General features: G+C 43.8%; 1 protein-coding gene across 1 annotated transcript; it reads left to right on the top strand.

Moving 5' to 3' along the window:
- Positions 1-11,551: 11,551 nt before the first annotated feature.
- MEOX1 (mesenchyme homeobox 1) lies at positions 11,552-20,110 on the top strand (the record flags this gene model as incomplete). Its single annotated transcript, XM_082331705.1, has 3 exons — positions 11,552-12,002; positions 18,011-18,183; positions 19,005-20,110. 3 exons carry the CDS (start codon positions 11,552-11,554, stop codon positions 19,125-19,127), a joined length of 747 nt encoding a protein of 248 aa, XP_082187831.1. The 3' UTR covers positions 19,128-20,110.
- Between the last annotated feature and the right edge of the window lie 4,490 nt (positions 20,111-24,600).

Here is a 24,600-nt window from a genome sequence, read left to right as displayed (position 1 = left end):
ACTGACCAAGCTTCCTAACTTTACGTCAGCATCCCTTGTTCTCACTTCTGCCATTTAATAAGGTCTTGGTATCATGTTAGTCGAGTGCATAACAAAGCATCCATTTCAGTTGTGTGTATAAACACACCAAGCAAGGAGAAATGAGGATACAGAAAACAGAAGCACTACAAACGTGGTTTTTGTAAAGCAACACAGCAGATCAGTGCCCAAATCAGGGTGAAAATACAGGTCTTACGTGCTAATTCAGGAACCACATTGTTTCTACAGAAACAAAAAATCTAGCAGTTGATATGAGAGGACTTTGCGGTTTTCCACACTTCTAATTAGTTATTGAGCAGCGGATGTGAGAGGCTTTGGACTACGCCCAGTCTCCAGGTGTACAGACAATCACTGCCTTTTGTTTCCACTTACATCGACGGGATGGTGACTTGCAAATACTACTGGGGAATGGATAATTCAAAATGGATTATCAAAAAATTATCAAAAATCCATTTTTCTCAGTCTTATTCTCTTTCAAAACAGACTTTTCCCATGTAAGATGACAGGCTGTGGAAGGGTCCCACATTATCTCCTCATTTTCTACCGATCCTCTAAAAACATGAAAAACAAACCCGCCTTTTCATTATATATACTTGAGAAACTTCCTCTGAATTTTCTTTAGAAAGCACGCATTTGGAAAGAACCTCTTGGAGGACAGATTATCAGGCAATGGCACAGGGAAAGTACGGTTCAAGGCTTTGGCCGCAGAAAAACACGCCCGGCGGAGGGCCAGCACGTAACCTCTGCTCTCGCGCAGACACGGCCTGCATCCCTCAGGGCTCCACTTTCAGGACACGTGCTGAAGCGCTGCTTGGCCTAAAGTTGCTTTTCCTGGGCTACAGAACCTGCCGTGTTTCAGGAACAGCGGAATTGGGGCGCAATTAAATGGCAGGCGGGGTTCCACTGCATTTACAAAGGCTACCAGTAGAGAGAGATACTCCACCACTAGCAACTCATTCCTTCGCAGCAGAAATTATGGCAAGAGAGTTTAAACTGAACAGAAATGGGTCCGCATTGCTCCAGCTCTAAGGTATAAGACAATACATTACAACAGTGTAACGTGGTCTGTGGTTTCAGCAGAATTCCCTAACGAAACGGCAAATGGTAACCGACTGAACTTTAATTACTGTACAGGATTCCATAGGACATCTTTAATACCAGAATTTATGCTGATCTCTCCAAAACTATAAACTTCCTGTGACTATATTCCAAATAATAAGAATGTAAAGAATACTTTTTTTAATTTAGGTAAATTTAAAAAACTAAATAATTTCAGCGTCCATAGCAGTCATTCAGCATAGGAATGAATTCTGGCCCTTCCAAAAAATCTTTTCCAGAATTTTCATTTAATTGCTTTTAGTTCAGCTACCTCCAGTGAAAGAGATCATACAGCACAACGACAAAAGCAGCAGCAAAGGATGGTCTCAAGAAAAGTAATGCAGAAGTCTTAGCACTGAAGAAATTTAAAAGCTTAGTACTTGGCAGATAATCCTATAAATTTATTTATTAGGATCTCCAGATGGGAGATTCTTACTGCAACAGCAACTCAAAATGAAAACGTTGCACTCTGTCGCACCTCAAAATGCATGAAGCATGCACTAAAGCAGAAGTGTAGATTTGTTAATCTACACCCACAAAAAATGGCTTGAAAGGTTGAATGTTCTGTTCCTCTCTGTTCCTTGGGGATGCCACGGTTCCCGTTTCTTTCGTGTGGTCTGATGAAAACAACAGATGAGTTTTGCAATCTGCCAAAAGCTGAGCTAATTTTGTATTTTTCAAAATGTTTGCCTGTCAAACTCTTTAACTGTTCCTTTGCCGATTCTAAAAAATATTCTTGGATTTAATAGAAAGCTTCTGGTGCCTTGGACCTTGTTCAGGACCTTCAGCTCTTCATGAAATAACCACAACAGCATGCACAATGTAAAGACAGGACTCATTATGTTAAAAAAGATGATTTATCAGTTTTTGGCAAATGGTCTTTCCTGTCTTAAGGATTAATGTTGTAGCTGAAACACTGCTTGCTTTTATGACCTTTCAAGGAAAGGATATTCCTCATCTTTACATGGCGCTGGGCCTCAAATCCAGAAACAAACGTGAAGGAGGAGAGACGAGCAAGGAATACAGAAGCTGGTGTCTAGACTTGCAAGCCGAGATCTTTGCTCCCTTAGCACAGCTTAGTACGCAGCTGCTGAAACAACTGAACGTACTTTGCCTCCTGTAATTGCTAAGTCTCAAGACGCGGGTATATATTTACTTATTTTCATTCATATTCATTTCTTAATAGTAGAGAGAAACTGAAAGACAATGTTTTGAACACATTGCACGAGAAAATCCCGATTAGGTGGGAGCAGATCCAAGGTACAAGAGAAATGCGTACACATCTACTCATCCTAGAATTTACGGCATCCCATTCCCCAGTTTCAATGGCAGCAGCACCACCAGTTTCTTGGAGGGTGTCATGTCAATTTTTTTAGGAACAAGACATTGTCAACGCCTCTCTGCCAGAGCTCAAATAATATTGCCAGTTGCTTACTCATCTTCTGCAGACTTCAGTTCTTTGATCATCAGCTTTCTTATCTACTTACACAGTTGGATGAGGTAGCAACTACTTCAGTGAGAAGAGCTGGGAGATTGCTTTCATCCTGGTACAAGAGAATTACCAGGGAAAAACAAACTGAGAAATGGTAAGACAAAGATAGAGCTCATTTATTCAACATAATTATTGCAGATGCAACTGAGTTTTTCCTGCGAGCGAACCCACCGAATCCAGTTAACCCAAGTTTGCCATCATTTGCCTGTAACTCCTATCACACCTTTCATTTCTAAAACCCAAACCCCTTGTTGCAGTAAACGTAGTAACAAAAACAGTTAAAAGCCAAAACAAAGTGATCTTTCAAACAAAAAGTGTTAAAAATGACAGATTATGCATTGCGTATCGTGATTAAGCAGTTTCCAGCTAGTGTTTTTTCCTTTTAATATTTCTTCAAACTTAAAGCTGGCCACCTTTTTCTTCTGCTTTTTGCTTCTACTGCTCCCTGTCCTAAAATAAATTATCATGTAAGTGTCTCTGAACACATCTTGATGTTTCCTGTACCTGAAGCACATTTTTTTCGCTACTGTGAAGCCATCAAATTTAATTGATACCGGAAATATTGACTTAGTGCTAAGAGAGACATTACCATTAAATTAGAAATTCTTGTGGTAGTGATGCCAGCTCCCCATCTACAGAGCAAGTCAGACACCGAATCTCCGTAAAAGTATCAGACGAGACTGTGGAAGGAAAGAAGCCTTAATAGTTCTGCTCCGTGGTTTGACTGTACAGCTCCTGCCAACCAATGAAGGCTATGCTAGCACCCTCCGGTATCCTAGGGAGTCGTACTGCTAGGGTCGGAGAGATACCTTTAAAAATTTAGCAGAAAACCTGAGAAAGTTAAGGAAAGTGAAAAATTCGAGCAGCAGAAGAAAGAGAGAAGTTGAAGACTGCAAAAAAACTGGATAGATGGACTGAAACAGAGCAGTAGGGAATGAAGAGATATAAATGGAGGAAAAAAACAAGGTATTTTTAAAATACTGTTGTGTTCCGAGTAAGCATGTTATTGCACGTGCTTCTCTAACTTGTAGAAAATTGAGAGGTTGACAAATGTGAGAATGTACAAGTGCTTTTGTAGAAAAGGAAAGGGCAAATCAATCAGAAAATCACTTCAGTCTGTTTGGAGCCGTGACCATTACCAGCGTACTGTCAGGAGAACGTCAGATGCAATTTGCAAATGACTCACCACAACAAAGCGTAAATAAGCAGCAAATACAATTCTTCAGCCAATGCTTTAGCCGCTATGGATATGAACAAATAGGAAAGTATGCATTCTGTTCAATTTATGTTCGGCTAGTTTTATTGAGACTGCCAGTCGTACAGTCAAAGCAGCTGGCTTTCATGGCAACAGTCCTAACCTGGTGCACAACATCTGGGTTGGGAAGAAATTAAATGGCACAGCATGGCTTCAACCACCTAAGCAGCTGAAAGACCCCCAAATGCTATACTATGCTCACTTCTCGCGATGGCTAGAGTATCCATTTTGAAAAAGCAATAGGAAGGAATACTAGCCAGACAAAACTTCCAAACTAATGCAGAAACAACACTCAGTCCTTTTTCCCTTCTTTCTTTAATCAACTGTCTGGAACTGAACAGGTGAAATAAGATGTGGAGAAGAAAAACTCAAGTCATTAAATCAACATGAACTGAAGTATTTTGATAAGATCACTCTTGAGATACAGCTTTTTAAGTGTGCTGTATTTGCATAGCAAAATCTAGAGGAGAACAAAATGTATACATCGAATAGAGTTGTACCCGACTCTGTGGTAACTTTAGTCAATGCATCAGAAGCGACCGATCACCGTGATTCAGTATTCTTGGTCATTAGGTTGCCTGTATCTCACAAAGATGCAGCTACAACGTTAATCTAGGAGACTAACAGGCTCAAAAATTGTATGTTCACAATTTGCTTACAAAACCGTTTCTTTTATATGACTTTATAGCTTTAACTCATCATTCATTTTGAATGGCTTGTTCTCAGATCATGTGCTGGGCTAAGAAAGCATTAATTCCATGCATATTCCCTTCAAATCACCTTTGCGTGCAGAAGAAATCAAGAGTGTTGCAGTATGTGACAACTACGTTGTCTCAAAACTCAAGAAATGCAACAGAAGCCTGGTTTAATCTACTTACAAATTTTGTGGCTAAAGCATAAAAATGATTTTATGACAAAAACATGGCCAAAACCAGATAATAGTATTGTTGTTTGTTTGTTTGTTTAAGTGTACTGTACTTTTGGTAAAACTCTTCAGGGCTAAAAGCATTAATTACTCACACAACCCAAAATATTCATTATACTACTTCAGAGTGAGAAGCTGGTTGTTTGGCATCTTCTCTCAACATTATTTCTCTGACTTTACATACAAGTTCTGCTTGGATCCTCCCTACAAACTGACTGAAAACCTGTTCCTAGAAGTTCGGGGAAAAGAGAGATAAATGTATCACAAGACCATGATATCGCTGTCACAAAATAGCTTTGCCTTTTTTTTTTTTTTTCTTTTTTTGAGAAGGAATGCAGACTTTCTCACTCTCTGCATCTCCTCCCCCAAATCATCAAAAACCTAATACCGATTTTCTGCAAATACAGGCCTTTTAAACTGGACTAATTTGTCATATGGCATTAAAGCAAAATGCAAGTTAACGTTTCCTGATGTTTTGTCCAATATCTAATACCTTTTAATACACCTCTTTAACCACATAGCTCTTTAACTTTTGTTGCGGGAGATCATTTTTCCCTTCTAAGTGCACTGCCTGTATTAGTCTAAGCTTTACGCTTTTTCTGTTCTTTTATTCCTTCAGAATGGCTGAGAAAACTATTAAAATGACTGATAGACCCGAAGAGCCCATTCTCGGGCCTGGCATTTCCTTTCTGACTCTCTGCTGTTTCAGCCCCCTTCCCCTCTCCGCCCCCGCTGCGCGCTGGCTCCGTCCCTGACCCCCCAGTCCTCTGCCCTGGCCGGATCCAGCAAAGCTCTCAGGTGCCTAATTCTCCCCTCCTCTCCCGCCTGCGTCGTGCTTCGCTCTCTGTGTGTTTACTACCTTACCTACCACACGTTTTTCCTGTCCACGTAGACTATAATTTCTCCAGCACGGTACGTTTATGCGCTATTTAGCATGATGGTATAGACATCCCTGTTCTCAATACCTACAAACCAGCAGTCACAACAAATGTGATAGCAATTTTTAGCACATGCAGTGTTCTGCAAAATCGGCTGCTGCGATTATTATTCACGTAGGTATATCTGCGTCAGACATTAAAATCGGCTACTGCCCATAGCATAACCCAGAGCTTCGTATGAACTGCAGTGTAGATACATCCTTATATACCACATTACCTACTTAGGCGCACAAAATGAAGAACAGATAGAGAACTCGGGAGTCCTGTTTCCTAGAATTCAACTATAATTATAGGTCCCTTCCTTTTTAATAAGTAGGCCAGATCTTGTTATTAAGAAGCAAAGCTTCCCCCTGAATTGCTTGATGTCTCTATGCCTCAGTTAACGCCTCTCCAAGCTTCACTGGCCAGTCGTTTCCCTCAGAATCGAACATGAGCTTTAAGTCATACCAACCTGTCAAGTTCTTTGAGCTCCCCGTATATAAAATAATCTGCAAAACTGGCATGGCCTTAGTGTGCGAGCAGACCCCTGGGGACTCTCGCTCTGTCACCAGCTCAACGCAGGCTCCCGAGAGCCGACATCCCTGCTGCGGCTCTGCTTCCTGCCATCGGCAGTAACTGACGAAACTCGCTACAGCTGAGACCTTTCCGCAGCGTACGCTAAGGCCATTTAGTCTTGCAAAAAAGATTTTCTGCTAGCATAGGACTTCACTTCCTAGAGAGCTCACGTTGGCTACAGCAGACAAGACAACGAATGGGTGGAGGCTGAATTGTCTTCAGAAGTGCACGTGCAGTTAAGAGAGGCCTAAGATTCAGTTTCAGTATTTTCACTTTGGTGCTAGTTTCAGCACTTTCAGTTCTCCTGGCAGACAAGCAATGGTGCTAAATCCTTGCCCACGTGAGTCAACGGTCATGTCCTACTGACCTCAGCAGGCGTAAGCTTGCCCAGTCGGGTGTAGGAGGTATCGCCTAGCCGGTACGAAGTTTCTGCCTCAGGTCATACTGGCGTGGCTTCTACTCAGCTTTAAAAGGGACCTACAGTCTCTGACTGTGGCTCTACTTCTTCAGCCTCTGGAATGCTATTTAACTTACTTCTGCCAGGTAAGAATAAGAACTGTAAACATTCATGAAGCATGTCTGCAAAATGCCCCCGAAAACGAACTTCAGAGATGCCGGGTATTATGATCCACTCTTGCAATACTTAAACATGTCAAAAATGCCCAGCAGATGAGGCAAACCCAGGGCCAGCTCCAATCTTTTATTTAGATTCCCCATCCTCCCTCTTCCCTGTTCATGTGTCAATGCCAACACGTTATTTTTGTTTCACAGCCTCAGGAAAGCAGAACAAACACGAGGTTGCCAAATGACCAATCCTATATATGAGAACAGCTCAGGAGGAGTAACTCAGTGAATAGTCAACAACAACTTTTCCTCACATTGCAATGACTTTTGTGTGGCAGAAGATGACTTCCTAATGGAATATTGAACTGTCTCCAGGAGCATCTGCCGTGCCAACGAGTGTAATCTAGTATCGGTATCAGTGCACTTACCACCGGCTCTGTGCTGATACAGCAGCTTCAGGCAGCGGGATAGTTTTTTTTAATCTCTATTTCTGAATGTCTTGTTGCAATGGCTTTTAGCCTAGCATCACATCCATTCTTTAGGGAAACACTGCTATTCAGCAGATATACAACATTTGGGAGCATTTGCAAGGGAGGTTTGGGGCATAGGGGAGCACAACATCTCCCACGTAATCCCTTGGAAACTGAGCTTCGGGATCCTGCAGTGCTGCATTTCCTTCGGAAATGATTCTCCCTTCTTCACTGAGAGAAACTGTACCACCAGTCGGAGCTTGGTGCTAGCCAATGTTCGTTCCTAGCACTGCAACTTGGAGAAACACGATTAAGAGGCTATAGCGATTGACTTAGAAGAAAGATTAAAAGTCTGAAATACATCTGGCTTGCATTTAAGATGGCTTATCGTAGATACCACAAAATTTTAAAACTTGCTTGAATAATTGCTCTCCATCTGTGCAGTGCCACCAGGTTGTTACTCAGAAGAATGAGACGGGGTCACTAAAAGTGAGAACTGAGTGTAGACACCAGGAAAGAGCGAAGAATTGTCTTCCCCGAGGGGAAAGTGGAAGACTGAAACTGTGACAGTTGCTCGGATCTGGGCAATATCCTAGAAAATGACACTGGCACAGGTTGCCCAGAGAAGCTGCGGATGCCCCCTCCCTGGAAAGGTTCAAGGCCAGGCTGGAGGGGGCTTTGAGCAACCTGGTCTAGCGGAAGGTGCCTCTGCCCACAGCAGGGCGTTGGAGCCAGGTGATCTTTAAGGTCCCTTCCAACCCAAACCATTCTGTGATTCTATGGAAATGTCTAGTAGAGAACAATAAAACAACTACCCGTAGGGAGACTAAGTAACCTAATAAAGTTTTTCCATCTTCAACTTCTGCAACTAAGCAGCAGCTTCCTGAATTTAGCATTGGCTGTTTGTTGCTCTCCATCTTTCTTTCATCAGTGCTAAAATGTTCAGTGGGGTTAATAACCAGGGTTCTTCCACGTACAAGGAATTCCCCAGTCTTGGTCCAGTAACCGCATGGAAGAAAACTTTCCCAGTTAGTTCAGTTGCACGCGTGGCAAGTCATAACATGGCATTGTTTAGGATTTATAAAAAAAAAAGTTTGGAGAGCACTATTTTTTAATGAAGGGTGTTATTAACTTGCAATTTAGTAGCTCATAAAATTTCGAGAGTAGACCTTGGTGCCTAGAGTTTTCTCCATGACAAGAGTGTAAATTTTTCTTAAACTTCTGACAAGATAAGCGTCTAGCCAGTGTCTCTCTGTTGCAAAACTAAATCTTCCTTTACCTTGTGATCAGAGTAAAATCTGTAATCTAAGCAATCGCTTTAGATTTCAAGTGCAAAAGCACCAGACACCATTGTACTGGGTCAGGGGCAGCAGAAGCAGAGCAGGACCAGGGCTCCTGCCCCAGAGAGCTCCCATGTTCCAAGAAACAGCACAAGCGTGAAGGTGATTTAGAAGAGGGCTACATTAAAGTGATGTGAGATGGTTCGGGTCTTTCTTCACTGAGAAAGAAAATTGCCTTGCCAGAAAAAGAAGGTGAAGACATGGCACAACTTGTGTCATGTCACCCTCATGAAGTTGCACAAATTCCTGTGCAAGGTCTCGGGGTGAGCCGGAGCTCAGAGGCTTCTTGGTCTGCAAGATGGCTGAGAAATGCTTTCCTGGGGGACTCGCAGAATGACCTGGTAGAAAGCTCAAAGATAAATCCCCACTTTCCAGCCTTCGGCTTGTTATGGGAACATCCGTTACAAAAACCGATCTCCATCCATGCCTTTTTTTTTGTACCCAACACAGTGCTTGACTGAAGAGATGTTGACTTTACAAAGGTTAAAGGTGGCTGCCTCAACCAACAAATGGGATTTAGCAAGAGGGGAGGATTGTTGTTCTTTCTTCTTTCAGGAATGAAGTGTCAGGAGGATGCAGAGGTCAAACAGGCCCCTGCTGAGCAGCTGAGTGATGGCACCAGCTGCAGAGGGTGCTGGAGCCGTGCAGGACCCGAGGGTTCCCACGTTTGGGAAGGGGATGCCAGCTCCTTTTCCCACATCTGAAGTTAGAGGAATAACAGTGAGAGCCCTGTTGGGAAAATGGGGTCCAAGCAGTTTAACGCGGAGCGCAAAGCGATGTGCGGGAATTGAGTCGTGCCCTGCAGATAGAGCTCTGCTCCGACCTCGTGGCCATTCCTGAACGGGAGCCTAAAGTTCCGCCTGGCTGAAGCGGCTAACAGACAATCCTCCCTTCCCTTCTATCACCCCGAGTATATGTGCAAGGACACCAGCGTTTGCATAATTAGCAGTTTGTAGACTGAAAAACAACAGACCTAGGCTTGAATTCATACAAAGCCCCAATACGCTGCGTGACTGAAGCGAGTGAGTGTTATACACACGACAACACACACAGAGAATGTGAATGAAATACTTTGCTTTGGCAAAAAGTTTTGGACTCTGACTTAGATTCTGCCAGTACCTGAAACATTGGCAGCATTCATAAATTCATTATAACCTGGCCTTTCAGAAGAAAAGCAGTCTGGGGGTTTCTTCCTGCCAGTGAGTAGGAAATATGTTTTAATGTTTATTCTCTAATGCAACAGTACAACAGATTTATATATTTAGGAGAGTTCTTCCTAGAGAATGAATTAGGTATCAGATATTTAGTATTTTGCAAGAAAGTCAAGATTCATGCGATAGAACAGAATTTGATGTTCTTGTTCAGAAAGATCTGGACTAAACCCACTTGATTTCTTGGAAAAGGCCAAGCTCTAAGAACATACAACAGATACAGCAGGATAAGCACACCTTTTTTTTTTTGGGGGGGGGGGGGGGGGCTGATTCCTTGAAATGTTACAATTCTGAATTATACAGAAGCCAAAGAAAAGTATAACTTTTTTTCACAGCCCCTGTGAAAAATGAAGGCTCCATGTCCACCTGCTAAATCTCTGTGTCTATAAGAGAACACAAAACCCAGCACAAATGGTAGGAGAAGGGAAAGAGGCGCGCACAGCATAGAGCAAGGCCTAGCGGAATCAGTATTGGAAATGGGTGCACGCAGATTATGGAAATATGGAACACACGCACACATAAATTGTCATTAAAAACACAGAGAACAGCCTTGAGAGAAGTTGCGGTAACCCTAGCCTAGGAGGGTTTGGGGCATTCCCAGCTGCCACACTTCTGTGAAAAAGGGATTGAGAACAGATTCCCTGTTAATGTCTTTTCAACTGTGATGGCTTTGGGGTCTAAGAATCTGCTTTCTGTTAGGAAAAACTATAAAACTTTCAACAAAAGATGAAAAACATGTCTTCCATTGGCATAAAAGCAGGAGATTTCCTGGCAGGAAGGAGTGGCATATTGAAAATTCCCTGGAAAGTAGAATACAGAAAGAATAACTGCCACTGGCAGCAAACTCCAACTCTCAGCAAATGCCTGTGTTACAAAGCTAACAAACCAACCAACCAAACATCACTCAGAATCTTGTATGTGTGCACAAGCCAGGTTTAATACTTTTTTTAAACTTTGGATTGGGCCTTCAATTATTTATCATCAGTGAAGTCCTTTCTGACTTTTATTTCCCACTTTAGCTCTTGAAATTTGGCATCTGTTGAATTCTGTGTTAGGGCTTTTTCCAAATCCAAGACTTGGGGAATTTCGTTAACAGTGCAATAAAAATAACTTCATAGTGTTACAGGGAAACATTAAAGACTTTTTTGTGTGCTGCTCTTCCCCTTTTAAAAAAAATACAGACATTGTTTCTTTAAAAGGCTCCATCTGCAAATCCCATTAGATGTGCATATAAGGTTTCGGATGATTAATAGTTGCCTGCTTTGCTTTGGTTGGAGGGACCGAGTGCATGTACGTTAACCCCTCCCTCCCCTCTCTCACATTTCACTTCACAAACTTGTCACTCTCTCCCCAGCACAGTATTTAAAAAGTGTTTCACCCATGTCCAGCACTTCACAAGGAAGCAAGCGCCGGGGCTCGGGAAGCAATTCGGGGCAATCCCTGCGCAGATCTGGTTCCTGTTCTCCAGTCGGGACAATGAAGACGTTTAGAAGAGTTCCCAAAGTAACAGATCTGCAACAGCATAAAACCCCCAAACAAACTGTTGTTTAGGGAGGAAATCTACTCCGTAAAATTTGGAAGATTTTCCCTCTGCTCCTCTTCTGACTGTGAAGCCTGAGCCATAACCATCACGACCACCGGAGCGTGGACAGGATTGGAAGCAAATGGATCCCACCAGCAGCAGCTGCATGCGCAGCCCGCAGCCTCCCGCCGCGCTTTGGGGGTGCCTGCGGAGCACCCACGCGGATGTCCCCCCAGCTTCAGGGCTGAACCACTACCCACCGGCACCATTCTCCTTCCATCAAAAATCAGACTTCGCTGCTTACTCCGAGTTCTCAACCTCCTGCCTGGTGACGGCTCCCCACAGCTTCCCGCGAGAGGAGCGGGCATTTTTGGAGCAGCACCCCTCTTTCCAACACTCTGACTGGCATTTTGCAGCAACTGAGGCCAGAAGACGACTAAATCCAGGCCTGGCCTTGGGTTCTGGGGAGTCAGAAGGCAGCAGCCCAAACCTAGTGAGTGCGGCAGTGGGTATGAATGAAGATGACGAGGTACCCGTAAACACTACAAATGAGACTGAGAAAAAGTCATCCGAAAGAAAAAAGGAGAACTCAGGTAGGTGATACGAAATCAGGGTTGGGGGATAGTGCAGGCTATAGAATGGGAGCACCTGTAAGGTTAGGAAGTAGGAAATAAAACTGGCAAGGAAAACAGTTTGTAATTCTTGACTGGGGAAGCTCACGCAATAACAACGCTGAAAGGAAATGGCTTATTCTTTGACATGCTTCACTCCTGCAGATCTTGTTTACTGAACCAGGCATTTTACCCACCAGCACAAGGCGCGTTTGCTGTAACTGAACAGGAATCACACAGCCTGTGTGCGCTGAGCTGACAGTCCTAGGATGTGGAGTTACGTATCGCGTACCTGCCTTTTGTCCAGGCGTGAGAGAACGGCAGTCAAAGAGCAAGAGCCCTCATCTTGAGCTGCCTGTGCTAGGTGGGAATGTTATACTAGGATTTTGGCATCTCAGTTTATGGTAAGAAGTACAAGATGCAAAGCCTCCCTTCAGGTATAAATTCTGTTTGGCCTCACTAAATATTAAATGTTTTTACCTCAAAACAGGAGGTACTAAAAGTTTGCCCATCAGTACAACATCCAGCAAGGCAGAAAATGTAGATAAGTTTTCGTTGTGTCATCCTAGCCAGCAAAACACGTTCTTTCTACAGCACACTGTTTGATAATTTCATAGTTATACCACCTCTGGTTTGCTGCTGTCTCAGATCGAGGTATGTGAATACGCATAAAATTGTTTTCTCCTAAGGCAGCTGTTAGAAAGTGAGACGCTTATATGCATTCATTTGCTATGGTGTTCATTTGCCAGCTACAGTGTGCTTTATCCCACAGCACTGCTATGAAGTAAGGAATATTTTCCAGTATCCCCATTGTACAGGTAGAAAACACAGCGATAAAAATATCTGTTTATTTTTAGGTTTTACAGGTGGGCCACAGAAGAACCACCTCTAATCCAACTTTCATTTCTCCACTTCGCAAATTAAACAGCAAGCTTGTATTCATGCTCTCTGTCCCACAGTTAGTCCTTATCTCTGCTCTCGTCCAGTATGAATAGGCTGTCAGGGAACACATAAAATAACGAATATTCCAAACCTCTTTATGCCCCGAATCTAGTTTACTCCCCTCGGTTACCTGTTTGTTTTCTTTAGAAACCCAGCTTTGTAGAATTTAAGTTCATTTCTATTGAAAAAGCATGTTTGGGCAAAAATTTCCCCAAAAGCCAAATGCAAAGAAGTTTAAAAAAAAATTAAAAGTGCATGGTGCTTTTTTTAAAACATTTGCTAGCCATAGGCAAACAGCAGATTTCAGCATATGCAGATTACAGGGATATCCTTATTCTTAAAGCGACTGATTGCAAAGCACAGCTCCCTGTTTTAAGTAGAAGACAAGCGTTCCTTCTGTTCTCCGTTACCAGCACCCTGACATTTTCTTTCCCCGCTTGCTGCTGCCCCGTACGCTTTTCCTTACAGGGGAGCTGTAAGCAACGGCACCGCCGAAAGGTGCGGTGCTTCCCACCTGCGAGCGACGGCCGCTGTCTGCACAAGCTGTTACTCCAGCGAATGCAGAATAACGGGGACATCCCAAAGGGGATTCCGGGGCTTTTCATTTCACTCCCTTCTTTGCTTACCAGACAGCAGACAGAACTATTTGATATCCCTCCTGCAAGCTTTTCCTTCCTTCTGTCCCCAGACAAAATAAAATAAATGAGGGGAAAGTCTATGAGCGATTTTATTGTGATTTCCTTCGCTTTTACAGCAGTAAAATGCAAACTGGACATATCCCATACTGAATGTTTATTCTAAGTGGAACGTAAGCCTTTTCGCTCCTCTTGAGAATTTTCCTTGACTTCTTTAGAAAAAAAATCTAGGTACCCAGAGCCTTCTCTTCAGAGATTGGGCTAGTAAAGAAAAATATACTGAAATCACTTGAAGATAAAACCTACTAAACAAATTATTTTCTTCTAGTTGGTGCCTTATCCACCAGTTTTACCTGAACTGCAATTACGATGATCACAGCATTACCATGATTTGTACTAGTGCATGCAAAAACCTTTGGTTCTCGTGAGACCCGAGTTATTACAAGATAGATAGTGAAGAGCTTGGAACACGGCTCTTCGCAGAGTGCTCTGAGAAAAGTCTAAAATAAGAATATTTCTCAGACAAATAAGCAGAATGGTGTAAAAATAATAAAAAAGCTTGTCAATCTTTAAAACTTTCTTTGACGCACAGATATATTAAAAAATTTAAAGAATGGCTTTGTTATGGCAATAACAACAGTGGCTTCTACACAAGCACTCGAGGATAATCATGCACACACCCTACCCTCCCTCTATAGACTTTAGTTATTTCGATGCCATATTCAGTCCCGACTTCCCAGGCTCACCAAACGACAGAAGATAGACGTTAACCCAGCATTAGCTTTCACACCTGCCTCTGCTGTCCACCCACAAGCCACACCTATTAACATTTTCAAATAAAATTTCAATAAAGTTTCCGTCTGACCTATCCTAAATTGTACTTGCGTTATTACGCACTTGAAGTCCCCAGATCTCCAACAATAGGAATACAATACATAATTGAATTCAGACAGCTTTCTTTTATGTGAATGAAACAATACAGAATGTGAGCGAGGCTGCAGTAGAAAAGAGAACGTGATAACAGCGTGTAATGACTCCCTTAACAACATTAAACATACAATGTCCTTGACTGAAGGATTCTGGAAAACTCTGTGTTCAAGTGTGCAGAGCTGATCTGAACTCCCACCTGCCAGCCTTTCTCAGCCTTGCCACTAACTGTAAAGAGGATTTTCTAAGCTTGCGATGCCCATTCACAGTCACGGTGGCATAAAAAGCAGTAGGTAAGAGTAGACAGCAGGAGGTAGCAGCAGGCAACCTGAGAAGGACCGAAAAGCAAAGTCCAGGCAGGTCCCTGCCCAGTGTAAAGCGGCCGGGGTGCAGAACGTCGTGTCGCAGCCCTGCGCGCACCCCCATCGAGCTTTACCCCACCAGGCGCTCGCTGAAGTAACTCCTGGGTACTGTATCATCAGCGGCCAAACGAATCCACTCTTCATCAGGCCGCTTTACTCGGCCAGCATTCCTCATAGCTTTCAGAATTTTATGTTCCATAACAGCAAAATCTATCAGTGTCTTACTACTTGATTTAACCACTTAGAATAAATATGCCCTCAAAGTCCTTAGCATGGCGGAAAAAGTAACATTGTGCAGACGCTCAGTATCTTTATTTCACTTTCTTCTACTAAGGGAAAAACTGCAGACATCGACAGTAGTTTGCAGAATAAGAGACACCAGGTGCACGATCCGGGCCGTGGATCATCCCAAACAGCTAACGAGCCGCTAGGATCCTCCTCGCACAGGCGTCAGCGACCCCCGTGCTCTGCGCCTAAGCTGCTCCCTGAGCAACACAAGCACCCTCTGTGGCGCCCAAATCCTGCTCCTGCACAGTGCAGGGTCCTTACGCCTTCCTCCAAAGCACTGTTTACTGGCTGTTGTTAGCAGACCAGTTCAGCCCAGTGAGGGAGGGCGAGTACTACTTCACGAGACCAGATTCTGATTCAGTTATGCTGGTTGCAAGCACAAAGCAAAGTCGACTTCTGTTGACCAGCTCCAAATGCTGAATTTGGCCCATTGTTTTGCAGGGAACAGGTTGTCTCTTCATACACACATGCACGTATTAGTGCCTGACACAGGGTTTTTTGGAAACTTTCTAGCGCAGGAACATGTACCATTTGGGTTCCTACACATATTTTGCTGCAGCCCTGGGGAAAGGCACCCGTTCAGTTCAACCACACAATGAAACTGGTTGGGATCCTGGGAGCGTGCATGCTTCGTGGCAGAGACACGGATCTTCGGTGATTCCTCAGCACCTTGCTTTTTTTTTTTTTCCCCCCTTTTTCAAACTGGCAGTACAGTAGGAAAATCTTTCCAAGCCGATTTGGCCTTTCACACAACGTTTGCCATTTTCCACATTCTGTTGTCAAAACTCTGAAGCAACTAGGCCCAGTTTCCACTTTTGGAATATCACAAAACCTCCAGCCGTGAATAACCATCTGTCTCTTTACAGCACCATGCGGCACACATCCTGCTCTGTTCCCAGAAATACTTAGCTGTTTAAAATTGTTCACGTTGTTTTTTGGAGATGAAGACTGGTCAAACTGCCCCTTAGAAAGGATGCCCTTGATCTCGCATGTATATTCAGGTTGCATTAGCTATTTTGATCCCAGGTTAACTTGACAGAGGTGGCTTTAGCTCCTGCAGCGCGTTATCGGCATCGGAGAGCTGCTTCACCCCTCCGCGTGTTTGCTAGGGGAGCAGAGGCCCGGGGGAAGCCCTTCAGACCGAGGCTCCCAGAAGCTGGTGGCAAAGCTCCCGGCAGGGGATCCACGCTTCAAATCCCGCTTCCCCACCACTCCCTCAAAAGTCACATTTGTCAGCCTTTGGGAAACACGTAACGGCGTGTTTGCTCAGTAAGAGGTGAGAAGGAAGGGGACTGTACAACTATGGGCAAAAGCAAGCGGAGAAACTTCTGGGGTTTCGTTTTCATAGTTTCCCCAACTTTACTTGGGGATTTTTGAAGTAGCATGAACAATGTTGATGCAAACAAGACTAATTTCCTTGAAATAGAGAGCAGTACAGCTGCAGCATGTGATACATGGGTCCCTGTGCACATTATCACTAATCACAAACATAGCTATGTTTGATTTCCCCATTTCTGATGGACGGTGCTAAGACCGGATCAATCATGAAGCCTACAGCCACACCTGACAGATTTTTCCAGCTTTATTACTTTTGCAGCCAAAGGGACATCTAGAAGATAATACTGCGTGTCACGCTCATTGCTACCGCTTTGTATATAATTTCTATGTAGAAATATTATGCTCGGACACATGGAACCTCATTACACACTTGTTACACACAAAAATTAAATAATTAATCCTCAACGTAACAAAAAAACCTACCAGCATCTTCAGTTCAGGGAATCTAGCCAACCGCAGGAGCAAGAGGGGAGAAGGAGTCAAGGACCTTGCAAAACTGAAAGCCTGGCAGTTTGGGCTTTGCTCACTGAAACATGGGCATTTTTCCTTGCATCGCTTGGAGATTCTTCACAAGCACCAATTTTAAAATTTAAAAAATTTTAAAAAATAGATTAAGAAAAAAAAAAAGAAAAGAAATAAAAATAGATTGCCACAGTGTCAGGAAAGTCAGCTTGTGCTTGCTTTTTGGCATAATTGGTGCAGCATCCCTTTGGCTACGGCTTGAAATTTGGCTTTGAAATATGGCTCTTGACCACTCTCCGACTCGTGCAGCCAAGTGCACAAACAGCAAAAAAGTTTTTCAGGGCAGCGCAGTGCCGAGGATGGCACTGAGGCCGGTCATGCACACAGATACCAGATCTCCTTCTAGTTTTCATTTAGCAAGGATTAGAAGAAGCTTGAAGTCTGGGGTATCGTGTGCCGGTTCAAAGAACAAGGGTTCCCTGGCGCTGCTTGTTTTACCATGTCCCCCCCCCCCCCCCACGGAGTATTTCCAGGCCATGCGCTAGCTTAGGGCGCTTACGGAGGGACTTTGCCTTACGCCCTGCACCAGAGGTCGGCACCATGCCCTCACAGCACGCAAACATCATAAACACAAAGCGCTAGCTTTGCTGCCCGTTGCTCGGCACATCGGGGGAGACGGGTAATGCGGGTATGAGGAATTAAAGTAAAGATGTGGGGAAGGAAACCGTTTCGATGCAACGATAGCAAGGAACGAGAGCTTCCTTCCCATAGCTGCTCCTTTCTGCAGACCCAGGCTTGTGCTTGTGCGCTTTCGACAGCGCACCCCTTGCTGGCTCCGGGCCGTCCCGCCTTGTCCCCTTCAACCCAAGGCTGACAACGGGGACAGCTCGTGCTGAGCTTGAGGGGGCATAACACAAACTTCTTAAAGCTTGCCTTCAGCCCTTCAACGAGTGGTTTATGTCAGACCTCCGCAACACCCACGTTCACACAGCTCAACGTAACTGCAAATTACACAACGTGTGCGCTTGCCTCCTAGAAAACCAGAACTCAAGCAGCAAGGCAGAAACGAGCAGCAAGTCACGGAAGGAAAGGACAGCTTTCACAAAGGAGCAGCTGCGGGAGCTGGAAGCTGAATTTGCCCACCATAACTACTTGACAAGGCTCAGGAGATACGAGATAGCTGTGAACCTGGATCTCACCGAGAGACAAGTACTTCCCGAACCCCTGCCTCCCCAGCTTCTTCTTCCTCCCCCACAACTTCTCCCTAAAGCTAAAAACCAGATACGTTACTCGAGCGTGTGCTTTTGCAATGGCACAGAGGTATTTTAATACAAAGCCTCCACATTCTTTTAAAACGCATTTGTTACAAATTTCTGTAAGTAGTTAATAAATGTAATTATGTTTATCTAAACTAAAGACACATTTGGGAACAACTGATATCTACGGAGCTGTTGTTTACCACCACTCGTTGGTACATGCTGACATGTCAGGGCTTACACAGATGCAATATGGATGTCACCTTAGACTGCAGCGACCAGGAAATCGTTAGAACGGTACGTGTTTGCTACACGCATTCTCCGTGGGCCAGGTAGTATTTTGAGGTGATAAGGAAAGACAAAACCGCAGAGTTTCGTGGAGAGAGATATTTCTGCTCTCTCACTGTGATCTCAGTCAGGGTTTCCTTATCCAAGCTTACTGTACAATAGAGGAATTGCTCAATTAAGTGAAGCGAATTACAATTCCTGAGGCATTAGATTGGATTGACGTGCTTCGCTGACATAAAGACAGATTGTAGGCAAAGCACTTGTACTACCTTTGCGGGTCTCGGAGAAACATCTGCCTGGAACAGTTTAGAAAGAACGGTTCCTGCCTCTGTTAGAGGGATGGATTACTTGAACTTGTGAGGCTCCTTTCACCTTTTCTTCTAGAATTCCGCAAACATCTCTCTATTGATACACACATGTATGCGTAGGTCTGCTTATACCGCTCAGAGCGAGGCAGTAAGTAATTATTTCCTTTGTATCACCCAGGTCAAAGTATGGTTTCAAAACAGAAGGATGAAGTGGAAACGTGTCAAAGGCGGGCAGCCGGTGTCCCCCCACGAGCAGGACACAGAAGACGCGGACTCGGCTGCCTCCCCCGGCTCTGAGTAGTCCGAGCTCAACGGGCGAGGGGCGGGAGGCAGGAATCGAGCAGAACGCGGATGCGACGCTGCTCCGGGTCAGCTACGCCACGAGATGATCCTGCTCGCAACACCTGTAGCCCGGAGTCTTTAAAAGGTGTACGATGCTTTAGGTTACAGAGGCAATTAAAGAATGCAGGGAAAAAAGCCAAAGGAGGGCATGATTTTGATTTTTGTCTGAATGAATTTAACTCTCTCTGGAATTGTCTTACTACCACAGATGTGTCTTCATAATAAGAGCTAACCAACACTGAATATAAAACAAGAGTAATGTTGCCTAGGCTCTCAAGCGCTCAGAAAATACAGGTTATCAGTCAGCAAGAAAGGCTTCAGCAAGTGATAACGCAACTGTGCTCATCCAGCCCTTCCCTGCTCACATCTGTTCTGCATTTGGACTTGACAAGGCACATTTTCCTTGTGCCTTACTTTAAGAGAAATAAGTACTTTGATAGGCACTCATTTTTCTTGCGATACGAATTGAACACCTGTATGGCTAGGCAGTACGATTACAAAACAAAAATTCGAGACCAAAACTATATACAGAGAATTCTGCTTACCAGTTTCTGAAGAGATGGCTTTCACAGTGACAGTCCAAGGGGACAGGGGCCTCGTTGATGGTAGCAATTTGCAGAGGGAGATTTCTTCCAAGCTTGCTGTAAATCCTGAAATTAAATTGCTAGATCTCAATTTCAAATATTTTTCAAAGCAGTCATTACAAAATATCACAGCAGGTACAGCAGAGATTAAGCCCTCAACACGATAGAGATTAAGCCCTCAACACGATAGCTATCACTATTTTGCTTTCAACATTTAAATCTATTTAACTAAAGGAAAACTACTGTTTAGTGCTGCATTTCTTTTGGATTTACGGACTCTCTCTGGAAACCCATGGTTTTCTTTGTGAAATCAGGATTGTCAAGAGAAGGAGGAAACAACGTTACCTGGAGTGACTGAACTGGGTTTACTGTCTACAAATCCTTGTTTCGTTTTTCATTGGAGACAAAACTTTCCTCTGAATAAACATGTGCATGTGTATATTTAAATTACATATAAAAACATCTGTTAATGTAGGTGTTGTGTGGATTTACACTCATTACTTACTGTCTTCTAAATCAATATTTGGATTTATGAGATTTACGGTTAAGTGACCAACCTAGCCCTTTTTGCAAACTTCCCATTCATAGGTTGTTTTTGGTCTTTTTTTTTTTTTTTAGTGTTTGCAACTGATCAAGGATTTCACACAAATGACTAGGATCTGTGCTTTTCAAAACGTGTAAACATATTGTGTCCTCGATCACCTCTGCCTTTGACGGGGCTTGAGGACACCAAGAACCTTTACCAGCAATCTTTAAAGCCACTAAAGCTGACACAGCCAACTGCCCGTCCTTCCAATGCAAATAATATGTAAAAGCAGCTTTCCAACACAGAATCATAAACTGCCACGGCACCACCATATTTTAAACAGAACTTTACAGCAGCGTATCACAATATGACTATTGCGAATACTGAAACTTCAGTTTAAATTTTGAAAGGTAACCCTTCTTGGCAGCTGTGGCATACTCTCTTCCTTTCGCCTTCCTCTGATGCATTGTTATTGGGGTTTAACACGGACTGCAAATACGCTGATATAAAGGTGCATATCTGGATGATGTGTTTATAAAGTTATCTGCGGTTATTCCACTTGTAAAAGACCTCAGAATAGATAAACATCAACTCTTTTTTTGGAGCAGAGATGCTGTGTTCTTTTCAAAGAACTGACTACTGTAGCTACTAAGAAAAAACATCCATTACATTCCTTCTTTAACAATTCCAAACCCGATTTGACAGATGAAAAAAATGAACAGTTTAGAGTATGTATTTGTGCAAAAACGATTAAAAATAAAGAATTATTTTTTAAAAGAAATTGTTTGAAAATAAAGAAACTTGAGAAGTGAAAAGCTATACAAGGTATTTTCCACTTCAGACCAAACCCAGTAGGTGGAATGGAGAAAGGAGAATCTCTCATTAAAATAAGAGTCATCAAATCTCTTACGTATTTGACACACTAAGATTGCGAACTCTGTCCGTCTTCCAGGGCGACAGCGAAACGTCAGGACGCCCTGACCGACGTCACGCACAGGGCCACGAGGGCCTTGCTTTGCAGGACGCTCGCTGCCAGCCTGGGGACGGGGGCCCTTCGCCCGCTCGCCGGGAGGAGCCGAGTTACTCTGGTTTCCCACGCCACGCTGCTTGCAGCACGCCTACAGCTCTCACCCACTATGACCAAAACACCACACGCACCCAAAAGAAAAAAAGGAAAGGAAAGAAAATCGCATTGCTGCTGTTTCACAGGGCCCCTGCACAAACTATGCTGTGACCACGGCATGGATGCAAACGGGTGTAAATCCCGCGAGGGTATGCACAGCGGGGTATTCCCATTACTTCTCAGACCAGCGAGACAGATACACAGCAAGCACCGTTACCCCAGAGAGTCCACCTCTCTCTGCAGAAAAAAATGTGCACTTTGCCACCATAAGCTTAAATGAATGCTGCATTTAATGCAAATTAATAAATAACCTGTTAAAATAATTAGGCGTATGCATGTCCTCCCTCTGAGCTAGATCTACCCACGTCTCTCCAGATCGTTATGGTAAGGAAACACTACCCCCAGTTTCCTCCCAGACGTTCGTGTGTGAACGGTACGATGTTTCGACGGGAGGTCTGGCAGACGGGAGGTACGGCCAGACCCCAGTTCCTCCAGCAGCAACAAGCCGAGGCGTACTATGGCAGAGCACGAGTATTTGGGTTACAAGCCTGATGTTAATAGCAGGTTAATAACCTCGCTATTCAGGTTACGCAAAACTTGTTGGCTAAAAAAATTGCCCGTGCACAGATGAGAAGCTGCATTTTACTGTAACTTTAGGAGCAGAAAATGTCTGCAGCTCTGCTTAAACCTTGGTGCCTTCTGATTAAGCTTCTGACCAAACTCACTAGTTTAGCTCTCGGCAAACACTGAAGCAAGCTGGTTTTGTGAAGAACTCTGGTGCTGAGACGTCCCACCCTCACCTCCAGGAGCACAAACCACGGTGGGGCAGGAGCGCTTCGTTACTCATTTCCTCGTAAGCTCTTAAGCCACCTCTGCACTGTGCCTCGCCTCGCTGCCTCCTCCCCACTGCCGTGAAAGCTGGCGAGCTGCAGGAGCAGCTCATGTTGTGATGGAAACTTTGGGGCTCTTGGCTACCAACATAAACCAAAATCAGCTCCTCACCCAGAAAGAAGAAGAAGAATTTTTCCCTTTCAAGGAAGCTGTCAACGGTAGCAAACTGCATCCTAATTCACTTGAAAGCCAGTCAATGGGATCTCAGTCCATACCCATAATTACCGCTCCTGAACAGCTCTTGCTCTGTCTTTTGAGAAACAAGGTACGAGTCACCTGTGAGATCATTTTATGCTTAGGCAGTTTCCGCATGAAACCATCTGCTTATTCTAAGACTTTAGTGTTTTGTGAAGGAACATTTCACTCCTGACATCAAAGCGTTTGACCCCTGAACCTCTGGTGCCAAGAATCTTTCAGGCAAAGTCTGTCGTCTGGGAGCAAAATCTCTGACCTGCAATTATTTTTCACAGAAATACACATCAGGCTTTATTCTCCTCACAGAAGGGAAGTAAGCTACCTGGGGATGTTTGGCAACGCTTCCCAGGCCCGATTCTCAATAAATAATCTGCGCGCACAGTCACCGCGTAGCGCTGGGAGGGCCCGGGGGGTCACCCACGGGAAGCACACGCAGGCAGAGGAGCAAGGCTTTCTTCCCGTACGCGGCCAGCGCAAACAGCCCACAGGGAGCGGGGATATCTGTACAAACACAAAAATATGTGCTGTAGCCCTTTGTATCTGTGCTGCCTCTTCTCAATACAGGAAGAGAAGCGCTTGCCCTGGAGTCACAGGCTTTATGGACGGTTTATCTACCTAGCCAGATGCCAACGTAGCATAGGCCCTAATTTGTTTTACGTAGTTTCTGCATCCCACGGCTCCTCTATTGTTAGCCCTCAGTTTCGCTGCATCTTTCTACAGCATTAAGCTAGTGATTTTTCCAGTCAATGGAGCTACTTGGACAACTTAAAAATAACCTAGAGGTGACTAAGAAAGCATGTACTCATGCGTGTGTACACTTGATGAAGCTTTAGACAGGTCCACAACCCCACTAGAAAAAACTTTAGAAGGTCCATAACTGTAAGGAATCGCTGATTGTCAATGCCAACTACACCATTGGCACCCCCCGCCCCCTCCAGCCAAACCAGCTCGGTGGCTACCAGGAGTCTTTGCAGCCACGGTATGAATTTGGAAGACGATGCTACTATGAATTCCTGATCTAGTTTTCTAGCTGTTGTTTAAGAATACCATTGCACGGGTTTTAATCAATCAAGTGAACTGCAGGTCTAGACTTCTGTGATGAGCTCTCCAACTCACACGTGAGTAAGTGTTTACTCATTTGGGGTTTTTTAATGATGTCTTACATGATTCAAAGGACACAGATAAAAGGCCTTCCAGCAAAATACACGATTCCCTATTATTCACTCTTGACAAATTCCCTTGAGAAAGGGGACTGAATTTTGTACTTTGAGACAATAAAGTAAAAAAAAAAAAAAAAAAAAGCACAACGGCCGTACAGAGAGATGAACCCGTGGTAGTTAGTTCAATGCCCTGTTAAGGTAGAAGGGAAGCACTCCAAGCTTGCTGGTGGTGTTACTGGTACTGCATTGCAAGGACAAGACTTGAAGTCAGTCATTTTTTGGCCGGGTTACGTTGGGAGAAAGCCTCTAGCTATTGCCTGCAGTTAGATGGCACTTACTCAGGAGCTGTGTTTCTGGAAAGTTGAATACCTGAATGAATGCTGAAGCTTGCCAAAGATACAACAAAATATAAAAGCTATTGATTTCAAATGTCCTGGTTATTTTTATTTATTTACTTTGATCATTTTTTAAGTCAAACTGTTTTCAGACATACGATAGTTATCTCACGGAGATGACACTATTCACCACCCAGTCAAGTGCTTCAGTGAAGTTTTACAACAGTAATCACTAGTATTAATAAAATAGATATGATGCTAGTAACAGTTAACTGTCAGTATAGCTGAATCTGCGCACAGCTATGAAATTACTATACTATTAAATTACAATCCGTGCGTAGAAGTTTTCACGCTGGCCTCATCTGTTAACCCTCCAAGCCTTTTTTTCAGAGCTGAACAATAAAGGTTGTCTTCAAACACCTGAGACAAGCTTATGTTCAGAATATCTGTTTCAAAAGAAAAGATCATTTCCTTAGAAATACAACTACAATGAAGATTGCACAGAAACAGCTTGGAGAAGGTAACTCCTCAGAGTGGAACAACGTTCTGGTACGTTTTCTCTGCGTGTACGTCTTACCCGACTGCTACTATTATCAATTAAATGCAAGAAAAGGATTT

This window comes from Platalea leucorodia (assembly GCF_965183815.1).
Source record: "Platalea leucorodia genome assembly, chromosome: 22".
Classification (NCBI taxonomy): Eukaryota; Metazoa; Chordata; class Aves; order Pelecaniformes; family Threskiornithidae; genus Platalea; species Platalea leucorodia.
The sequence above is the reverse complement of the archived record's forward strand: the minus strand, read 5'-3'. Positions and strand labels throughout refer to the sequence as shown.